Source organism: Myotis nattereri, assembly GCF_964212035.1.
Source record: "Myotis nattereri genome assembly, chromosome: 12".
NCBI classification, from domain to species: domain Eukaryota; kingdom Metazoa; phylum Chordata; class Mammalia; order Chiroptera; family Vespertilionidae; genus Myotis; species Myotis nattereri.
Window position 1 is genome coordinate 62,244,294 of NC_138087.1, and position 11,249 is coordinate 62,255,542.

Here is an 11,249-nt window from a genome sequence, read left to right on the forward strand (position 1 = left end):
TTCTTGGCATCTTGCCACCCCTCATGTCCCTTACACACACAGGTGGCTTGCCTGAAGGTGGCCAGAAAAGGCTGCCTTTTAAGTACTAGTCATTTAAAAGATGTTTCTTTACACATAGTTCAAAATTAGGCAGATTGGAACCTTGCCTCCTTTTCCTTAAAAACTGGCAACCTAGCAAACTTCTATTCAGATATTTGTCATAAATGCTATTGGGTTAAAATACAGACTTTGTGGCTAAACATAACTTCATGAATATGCATTTACAATGCTTATCATACGCCTTTTCCAAAAGCCAAAATTGGAAAAGACCACATTCCCTGCAAGGGGCAGGAAGCGGCGTTTGGGGGAACGGTGTGCTTCGGGTAGTGTGCTGACCCCCCTTTTATACAGGAGGACATGTATGGTGAATAACTTGCCCAGAGTCTGAGTGATGGCAAACCCTGGACTTGAATTTAGGTCGGACTGACTTCAGAGCTCTTGCTCTTGTGCCTCCCCCCCCTCCTTCATGTTGTAAAAATGAATTTGTGAAGCTTCCCATAGGCCTATGGGCGTGAGGCCTGGTGGATAAACCCCTGCTTAGGAAGGTGCCACAAGCAAAAGTGCCTTTGAGACTGTTGCTCTGAACTCTTATTAGACGGGTGGAAGGAGACATCAAGATTCTGAGTCCAGCTTCCTCCTCCTCCTCCTCCTCACTTTTGTCTGTTAATTTTTACAACTTTCTTAGTGAGAAGAAGAACCTGTGTCCTCGAGTGTTGAGCATTGAGACGGACGCAGACCGCTCTTCCGCCCTCGTGTCTCGTTGTTTTCAAAGTGACTGCCTTCCCGGGTTCCTCGCTGTGTTCGGTCCATGTATTGTTCCTCTGGTTTCAAAAGAGCTTTTATCCCGAGGGCTCTTCCTCCTCTTAAATGCTCCCTCCTACAGAACGTGGTCGGGACGATGTCGAGCCTGTCGGAGGGCTGCACGTTGGCCCTGATGCTGCGAGTCTCTCTCGAGTTTGGCACAGTTGATGGTGATGTTCCCATCTGCCCGGCATCTGGTGCTGGGGGATCTGTGTTCCGATCTGGTCCAGGGGACACATTCGGGATTGTCTTGTAAATCCTCCCTCTCCTCGTCCTCCTTACCCTCTCTGTGTAGCAGCTGTGGGCGTCTGCCTTGGAATCTAGTGAATGATGTCTGTCTGCCCTCCCCAACTACCTGGTACACTGTGAGCCTCTGGGGGCCAGACTGGGTCTCCTTCTCGCTGGATCCCGCCCCCGTCCCTCCCTCCAACGGGGGAGCCCAGCGCCTGCCACAGGGGTAGCCCATGGCTGTGTGTTGACCTGAGTCCTGTGCTAGCCTGTGGCTCCTGGTCAGCGTGTGAGTTAGGAATCAAGTCACTGTCGCCGGGCCTGCACTGGGACAGCCTGCAGCCCTGCAGGTGGCAGGACCGTGGGGAAGAGGCTGCGACTGTCCCCGCCGGTTCTCTAGATACTTAGAGCCTCTTCGCCTCCAGGAGAACTGGGTGGTTTACAAAAGTCACCGCTTTGAATTCAACTACAAAGGGTTTCCCAGCCCTGGCCGGGGGCTCAGTGGTTAGAGCGCCAGCCCGAGGACAGAAGGGTCGTGGATTTGATCCCTGGCAGGGCGGGAGGCAACTAATTAATATGTGTCTCTCTCCCTTGAATGTTCCTCTCTCCCCTGGCCACCGCCCCCCCCCCCCCCAGCCTCTTCCCTCCCTTCCACTCTGTCTGAAAATCACCGGGAAAAATGTCCTCGGGTGAGGATTGACAAAGAAAGAACTGTTGGCTGGCCACCGCCTCCACTCGCCAAGCTTCATGGTACTTGTGCTTTCTGGCCGACGGTAGCTCACTTCTCTTACCAAGTTCAGTAAGGGGGGCCGATGCCGACGGTCCCATTGAACACGTGGGATGTGGGGCCGAACACTGGTGTCGTTCGGTCCTGGTTCCAAAGACAGGCGGGGCAAGGGTGCTGGAGAGAGGGCCCCCGCCCGCCCGCGGCCTCCCCATCGTGCGCTTGGCCTCTTGCAGGTGAGCCGGAACTTCGAGCTGGTCGGACGGGTCAACCTGGACCAGCTGGAGCAGATGAAGGGCAAGCTGGAGAGTTCCAGCAGCGAGGACGAGGACAAGGAGGAGGACATGGGCAAGGCCGAGGACAGAGGTGAGTCCCGCCCGCCCTGCGGCCCGGTGGCAGCCAGCGCGTCCGTGGGGAGACGGGGAGGCGGGGGGTGCTGTGGGAATAGCAGAAGGAACGATGCCTTAGTTCAGGAGCAGAACAGACCGACTCGAGAACCCTGTCAGGGGCCGTGTCTGTAAACTGTCCCCAGCTGTAGAAACTCCACGGGAAACAGGCATTTTCTGTCTCTCTGCGGTTGATGTGTTTATTAACAGTGTAGAGTGGTGATTTGTTTTTAACAAGGAGAAGGGGTGTCTTGGGGTCTTAGTATAAGGACCGGCCAATGGCAAGACGGATGACACCAGAGCTCTCCGGGAACGTCAGTGAACTCCCAATGGGACGCCGATTTGCCATGGCTGCGACGGGCTCATCTGCCGAGGCTGTGAGTGGGGGAGGCTTCGAGACGAATCCCGGGCCCCCCTCTCTCTCAGTCCTCAGCATGGCCTCCCCTTAACCTCCTTGCCGTTGGCTTTGACAAAACCAGTAGTTTTCATTTAGTCATGTGTTTACAGGGGACACGGGGGAAGGTCTCATGGAATTTTTGTACTATTTTTCCAACTTCTTCTTAGTCTATAATTATCTTCAAAATGAAGCTTGTTGAAAGTATATGTAATTACAGACAGACATGTATGTGATTTAGAGTTGTTCTCGACATTGATCAACACAGAATAGTGTGGAAATCCCAAGACGGTGCCTGTGAGCAGATAGGTTGAAATCTGTTACCTTAGTTCCTGCAGACTTACCAGAGTCACACGGGTACCAAGCCTGAGAACTAGACCATAGATGTCACCGCAGTGCTGAGAGGGGTGGTGCTAGTTGCCACTGCAGAGCATCATCGTGTGCCAGGCCCAGTGCGGGTGGTTTATAGATGCCTGGGAGAGGGGTCTGCGGTTGGCCTGCCTGGGTCTGGCTTTCGTTTCGCTAGTAGCTGTTTGGGTAATACAGCTATATGACTGGGGAGCTCCTGTGCATTCTTCATCAGTAATAATAATATCACTTACCTCCTAGGGTTGTGTAAAGCTTCCGTGAGATAACACCAAGACACAGATTACACACAAACCAGTCCTTGAAACGTAGTAACCACCTAATAAATGATAACCCTCCTGTAGGTGTATTATTGTCATTTTACAAACAGGGAAATAAAGGCCTAGGAAATGCAAGAGTTCATGCAAAGTTTAAAAAACAACAACACTAGAGGTTGAATTTCGTCTTTTGGCTCCAAAGGCAAGAAGATCCCTTTTACACGACCTCCTGTTCCCCAACCCTGTGGACAGTGGCCTGTTTACTGAAGGGAACTTGACCCTGAATTCTGTCAATTCTGTGGCCATTAAGGTCTCACTCTAAAGGTACACTTTTACAAAAATAGCTTTGTTTTTTCCTCCTTGGTCAATCTGCAAGCCTGAGGAAGAGTATTTGGTGACGATTTCCCTCCGAGGTTCTCCCGGTTTTTTTCCTGACCTGCTCTCACTCCCACCCCCACCCCACCCGCCCCACCATGCCGCTGTGGCAGGAGGCCACCTTAGTCCCCTGTGGCTAGGAAGGCAGCAGGGACTGTGAGCCAGGGTGTGCCAGCATGCCCATGGTGGCCTGAAGAATAAATGGCAGAGGAAGCATCCGCACCGGGTAGGGTGATTGCCCCTGTGACGGTACAGCGTCTGTTAGTAGGGGCCAGACTCCTCCGCCTCTTGTTTGGACAAGGGCTGTGATCTGAGAAGCTCAACATTCCATGTGTATGTTCTTGGTGACGGATTCCTTGGGACCAGTGCACTGCCACCCGAGTTCCCTGGAAAGGGCTCCTCTAACAGAGGGGCTCCTGTGCCTCCTCATGTCCTGACCCCGCCCTCCCTCCCCCAGGTCCTACAACTTCTGAGTCTTTAAAGCGAGCACACGTGAATTTAGAGGTGATAAGCATGACAGAGGCAGGAGCCCCTGTGAGGCCTCCCCGGTGACTCCTCCAAAGTAAAAGCACAGACAAGTAGAAGGGGAAAAGGGGGCAGTTGGATGTGTGGGCACCAAGCAGGTTTCCCACTCGCGCTGCGTGGCCGCCCCCTCACGGGAGCTTCAGACCTGCTCGGTTGGACTGGAAAGAGCTTGGTCGTGTCCGATCGCGTCTCACTGGAGGGTAGCTTCCCATTCATGAGCCTTAGCCACATGGGGAAAGTCTCGGGGTGGAGAAGCTTGTCTGTCTCTCCCCCTGGGTGGCAGATTTACAGGAGCGACTTCCAGTACTGTTCATGGAAATCATCAGCCTAAACCTTCCTGTCCCTCCCGAGTTTGTCTCGTCTCCTTCTAATCGATTTCCCACCGTGGAGATGGGTTCTTGCCAGCGAGAAGAAAGGACACACAATAGCCCGGGGGTGTTTGCCAGCCGGCCTGTCTCCTAGGAGCGGAGAGTGGGTGGTGGCTCTCGCGCGGCAGCTCCAGCGGGTGGAGAGCTGTTTGCCGTGTGACAGGTAATGATTGGCCTCCTCGGAGGCTGAGCCAGAAGAGCCTTGGAAAGAATAGATGAGTGGTTTCATGTTCCTCGGGGTAAAGGGCACGTGAGCCAGGAGCTTGCCCCTCGTTGGCAGGGCGGACTTGCATCGGGCCCTTGTTCAGGGGGGCCCTCGTCCTTGTAGGTACCCCATTCCCGGCGTCCTTTTCCAACACCAAAACTGGAGAGAGGACTGGCTGGCCACCCTGCAGGTGCCGCCTAGAAAGCTCGGAGGGAAATTGAAAGAGAAGAAACCAGGCAGGAAGAAACCAAAATTAACCCAGGCAGGCTCCGCCCCACCCCCTCTCATTATGCAGTTGGGAGGAGTCAGGAAGGCATTCTGTTGATTTCTTGCCCAAGATAATCCCTGCTAAGAAATTAATGCGCCGAGCAGATGGTGCTGTCTCATTTCCAGCGAAAAGAATCAAGGGAGATAGTCTGTGCAATTATTTTTAATGGCTGGTGTGGTGATCTTCTTAATTTGTGAGAAAAATGTTTCATCTTTTGTTCAAACTGGCCCTATTCACTAGCCTTGTGTGCTGAGGATTAAGGCAGCACGGAGATATCTACCCTGTGAGCTGGGAGCTTTCAACCAGGAGACGTCTCCCTGTAACGCAGCGGTTCTCAACCTGTGGGTCGCGACCCCTTTGGGGGTCGAATGACCCTTTCACAGGGGTCGCCTAAGACCATCGGAAAACACATATATAATTACATATGGTTTTTGTGATTCATCACTATGCTTTAAATTATGTTCAATTTGTAACAATGAAAATACATCCTGCATATCAGATATTTACATGACGATTCATCACAGTAGCAAAATTATAGTTATGAAGTAGCAACGAAAATAATTTTATGGTTGGGGGTCACCACACCATGAGGAACTGTATTAAAGGGTCGCAGCATTAGGATGGTTGAGAACCACTGCTGTAACATCTTGTACAGACAGGCACCGAGGGATCAGATCTGGGGAGATGGTTGGTGCTAGCCCCCGGGAGAATTTGGCCCGCTGTACTGTCATGAAGGACACATGGGCTGGGACTCCGATCCCACAAAGGTCACAAAAGTTCCTGTCGTGGAGGTTGCCAGGAGGAGTGGCCTGTAAACAATTAGCCGCCCAACCCACGCTTATCAGACCCTACCATGTGCCCAGCGCCACAGAGGAGAAAAAAACAATGACAGTCCACGTTTGATGTCTACAACAGACCTGTCCAAATGTCTGCATGTCCCCGCCTTCTGTATTTCACCGCTTGAGTAGTAAGGGCCGGGCAGCTGGCCAGGCTCCCTCGTTAGCCGAGGTCACGCCTGCTTTCACACGCCGGCCTCCCATGGTCCAGCACACACCTTCAGGCATTCGGTGCTTGGAGCCCGTGAGGTGTGGATGGTGAGGTCCGTGACAGGTGACCGCGTCGGGAGTCAGGACGGCGTTCCCACTGGAAGGCACTGAAACCCCCGGGTCTGCGCGTAACCTGGCCCATGCTTTCGGGAGCCTGTATTCTCTTTAGTGAGCAAACTCATGTCAAGTAGAAAATGAATAGGGCTAACCGGTGAGGCACTGCTAGACCATCACGGGCGCGGCAGATTTAATAGACAACCTGCTCAGGCGCCGTGGGAATGACCCAGGTTGTTTGTGACAGAAGCAGCTGGAGAGGTGGGGACGGGCACGCGTGGGTCCTGGGAGCCAGGTACAGTTCGTGAGAGCCGTTCCAGAAGTGCCCTCGGGTGAAAAGCCGGTGGGAGGAAGGACAGGGGATCTGGAACTCGCTCTCACAAATGGTGTGACGAGGGAGGGACGGAGGTCTCCTAAACGCTGGCTTACCTCTTCCGCCGCCTCCCGCAGCACTCGGGTAACGCTTGCTCCGCTTTCTCCTTACAGATCTGATGAGGTTTGCTGACCACGGGGCTGCCATGAATGCTCAGAAGCGCTTTCCGTGTGAATTTTGCGGGCGGGCGTTTTCCCAGGGCTCCGAGTGGGAGCGGCACGTGCTGAGACACGGCATGTAAGTTGAGCCGTCCCCAGACGCCTTGGCCCAGAGGGACGTGGTAGGGCGGTCAGGTTCTTCCTGGTGGTGGTATTGTTCCCCTGCCGACACCCGGACCCCTCTGTGTCACATATCCGGGCCTGGGAGGAGAGACAGATGTCAGGAACTAGTGTCTCCTTTTCGGTTGGTGTTGTAAATGGTCACCCAGACACAAGTCAAATGAAAAAATCACCTTCGCTACAAATGACAAATCCCACTCAAGCCCTCGCGTACAAGTGTCGCGCTTTCTCCAGCCAGTGTCCCTTCAGCTCTCATTAGCGTGGCGTTCTCTGATAGAGCGTGGACCGGGGTCAAAAGATCTGGCTTCTGTTCCTGCCTCTGATGACTCATTCCCTGAGTGGCCTGGAACATTCCCACGCACCTCTTGGTGCCTTCAGTGCTCTGCCTCGGGGACAGAGCCAGCTTCTGCCTGCCTCCCAGGTAGGTGGGAGCACACCTGTAAAACACCTGTAAGATCCTTGAATATAAAATTATCCTCTTAGTCCACCAGATACAGGGCCTACGAGTTGGTGCTTTTAGCAGAAAGTACCCCTGAGACCTGAAGCACCTAAACTTCAGAGACTAACTCAGCTTCCCAAGACATGGGTTCGGCCTTTGGGTTTTTGCTTTTTGTTTTTCTCTATGATTTGTTTCTGGACCTGTCCAGTAACTCTTTAACACCGGGGCTGCTCTTTCAGTCTTAACAAACACAGCCAATCTCCTAGCTTCCGGTTCCGCTGAGGAGTTTGAGCATAAGACAATACTTGCTCTGACCACTTACAGCTTCTCTCTGTTCCCAGTAGAGGCGGGAAACATAAAACCATTATATTCATCTGGAAACAAAGCATGATGTAATCAAACCATAGCATGATAATGGGCCTTTTTGTAGGTTTAAGTACCAGCAATACTTGACCTAAGCACAACAGGTAGCAAGGATAAGTCCCTTGCAATTTAGTCATCCTTTCGCGCAGCATTTGTTCCAAGGAAACCCCAAGGCCTTTTGTTAAGGATGTGAGTCTTTTTTCATTTAACTAGGAAACAGTAAACACTCACCTGTCTCTGCCTTCCATGTCCTCCCAGGGCGTTGAATGACACCCAGCAGGTGAGCAGAGAAGAAATCCACCTACAAGAGAGCGTGCAGGACAGTATTAAGATGCCCTCGATAGAGGAGAAGGAAGATGACGAGGCACTCGGGATAGACTTTTCCCTAAAGAACGAGACAGTAGCCATCTGCGTCGTCGCTGCCGACAGATCTCTCCTGGAGAATGCAGAGGCCGAAAAGGAATAAGCGTGGGGTGGAATTCTGGATCACAACCTTACTTGAACCGTGACGCAAAGTGGGAGGGCCAGCTCGGGCTGAGACGTGGGGGACAGAAAAGAGAAGACAGAACAAAGCTGCTTTTTCGGACTGAACAATCTATTTTCAAAGCACTGGTACCTGTGTGAGTGAGTATGTAAATTAAAGTTATTTAAATGGTTGGAATATGTGGCTCCTTTTCCATCACTACACCTTCCCTCCCGGATCTTCAGCGTGGAAGTTTGGCTCGTGGCGGGATGCGCAGCGCCTCCCGGGCACAGCATGGCCTGTGGTGGTCTTGGACAGTGTGTGGAAACAAACTCCATGACAGTAGAAGACTTCTTAGGGGAACAACATTTTCTGACGCACAACTTTCCGTGCGTTTTTCTAGTTTTCATACCTTAAGCTTTTTTCAAGACCTAACTGCAGCCGCTTTGGGAAAAAAAAAACAAAAACAGAAAACAAAAAAACTGCTTTGCATAAAACAGTCACCTGTTTCCTAGTACCTCAAACTTAACCAAGGGAATTCTCTGCATTTGTCAGTACTACCTGTCGTCGTCGTGGTTAAATGTAGAGAGAACTGCTGGGCAAGATGGTGAATGGAGAAAAAAAAAAAGAGTTTTAAAGAAAGGAACACAAATTGTGCTTAAAATCCCCATGTGGGTTTTATTTCTTAAAATACTGTGATTTTTTTAATTATTTTAGTAAAAAACAAAACAAAAAAAAGAAACAGACTTTAATTACTAGATAACTGTTTGTGAATTGTCATCCTTTATTCCAGGTAAGCTGTTTATTAGTGTTCAACTATGATTTAGACTTTGGTAGACTCATACAAGCTAATTTTACGGTGACTGTGGAGTTCCGTTTGCCACATGTTCATTTTCTATCAGCTTGAGTGTTACAAACACAGCACAATTCAGTTTTTCATATAAATTGTTTTTCTTTGTGTGTGTGTGTGTGTTGATATTGTTTTAATTTGGGGCAAGGGAGATTTAGGGTTTTTTTGTGAATAGGAATGTTTTTATTTTAAACATGGAAATAACAAAGAAGTTAACTTTTTTTTTTTTAATTTAACTAAAGAACCAAACTTTTTGGCACAGCTATGCAGCTTGTGGGCCAGACGAGGAAGTCCTCTTCACCCTTTTGTTGCTTGTCAAATTATCACACTATCCGTCTCACACAAATACGTTCTGTTAGGATGGGCTGGCTTTTGTGTGTGATTTCCAATCTGTGTTTTGCTTTTGTTTGAAATGTGTGTGTTTTTTGGGGGGGCGGTTTCTCATTTAACTTGGGGGGGGAGAAGGGAATCCCATCCCTTTGGTGAGAATGGACAAGAAATACTTCCATCCTACAAGGAGCCTGGAGAACTACTTTTTTGTTGTTTGTTTAAATCTAGCTGCCAGCTGCTCCGTTTCCCCATCTTAGCTTTTTCAGGAGGGAGCGGCTTAGACTAAATCTAAGTCTACATTTATAATATGTTCTGATGGTGAACAGAGAGTTTTCGTTACAAAGAGTAGAAAAGAACTTTCCTTGAAGCCTAGGTTTTAGAAGCCTATGAGCTTGCGTGCTTGGATGTGTGTGTTCTCGTGTGTGTGTGTGTGTGTGTGTGTGTGTGTGTGTGTGAGTCCTTTGGTTTTCATGTTTTTTGTTTTTGTTTTTGTTTTTTTTTTTTTACTTGGAAGGGTTGAGGGAGGGGGAGGGAAGAGAGGGAAGGGAATTGCAGAGATGACAGTGTCCCACATAGCTTCAAATAAAATCCATGGAAAGATACTGCATTTGTGAAATAAGTGCTTACTTGAAAAGCATGTTCTTCCTTTATTTTCTTGCTGTTAAGACTTTTTTTTTTGTAGGGCATTTATCTTAATTTTTTTTTTTTAGGGATGAGGGCCATCATGTGGAAACCAGAAAATGGGGAAAGTGTGAACTATCTAAACAGAGATTTCATTTCGTGTCCATATTTGTTTTTAATTGGCCTCATTTCAAATGTATTAAACAGTTCCATACCTGGATTGGGTGTTTTGTAATGGTTACCAAAAAACAAACAAAAAAGAAAAAAAAGGAAAAGAGAGAAAAAGGAAAAAAAAAAGAAAGAAAATAATTGTGACATGCTTTTATCACTACTTTATTTTTCAAATAACATGTAAATATTGTAATCCATTGGATTTTGTTTTGCTAACCTGTTAATAAAAATATGGGACCATTATCCTTGTAACAAGGCTAGAATGTCATTTTTCTTTTTTTCAAACATATACCTGATATTTTGTGGCCGCACATTTTGGATGCATTATTATAATTCTGTTGACTGTAATGACATAGAATTTACAACATTTTTGTGTTTAATTTATACAGAGGACATTTTTTTCAGAGCTTGAGAGAAGAAAGTAAATAGCAAAATGAGAACCTATTGACTCCAATAATCAGTGTTTCCCAATACTTGATGAAAGATAGGGAGATCCTGAGTTCTTGAAGCCAAGGGTTTAAAAAAACAACAAAAAACACACAGTAGGTTATTCAAGTTGTTTGCAACATACATTTTGTAATAAAATGTGAGAAATTAATAAAGAATTTTTTTCACATGTGTCTATGTGCATCTGTTGGAGATCATTGATAGATATGATGGCAGATAAATGTAGAAAGGATGTTGCATTGCCCCTGAATCCACACAGGTCTGGAAAACAAAGGTAAAACTAAGGTGAGGTGTGAGCTGGGATTTTAAAATGTTCCTATTTTTGCATCAGGTAATGTATCATCAACTGGGGAATTTTATGGAGGGAATGCTTTCCATCAAAATTGTGAATCAGTGTGTATGACAGTTCAGAAGGAGGAAGTGCCCATGATTAATGTCATCTGGGGACCCTGAATCCATGAGCACAGCTATTTTAAACTAACTGCAAGTTACACCCACTGCCACAAACTATCTTCCTGTGCATCCCGCACCAGCAATTATCATCATTAACTTTGTGAGCTATGCTGTTATAAAGCAAAGGAAAAATTAATAGTCATGAAACCTAGAAGAAGAGTAAGTCAACATCAACAACACCAATTGTTCTACTCGAGCCGACTTACCCTGTCAGCCTTCAGTGTTAGGAGAGAATGGCTCGTGGATCATTTGTTCTGAGTTCATCCAAAAGTTTGGTTCTCATCCTTCCTCATCTCCTTTTTTCCCCTTCACAAAAGGAAGTTTTACTTATTAGCGTATATAAAGCACAAGAGAGAACAGATAATATCAGGACCCCAGGGAAATGAGGACTGAGTAGCTAAGTGATTGATAATAGGGAACTGGCA

The 11,249-nt window shown here is 48.2% G+C and overlaps 1 protein-coding gene across 1 annotated transcript in view; it reads left to right on the forward strand.

The window, feature by feature from the left end:
• The window catches only part of ZNF462 (zinc finger protein 462), a 142,199-nt gene extending 132,203 nt beyond the window's left edge, over positions 1 to 9,996 (forward strand). The window contains exons 12-14 of the mRNA XM_081102994.1: positions 2,029 to 2,158; positions 6,523 to 6,646; positions 7,748 to 9,996. Of these exons, the coding sequence (XP_080959120.1) occupies positions 2,029 to 2,158; positions 6,523 to 6,646; positions 7,748 to 7,955 (462 nt within the window). The 3' untranslated portion in view covers positions 7,956 to 9,996. The remainder of the gene's footprint in view (positions 1 to 2,028; positions 2,159 to 6,522; positions 6,647 to 7,747) is intronic.
• Positions 9,997 to 11,249: the final 1,253 nt, after the last annotated feature.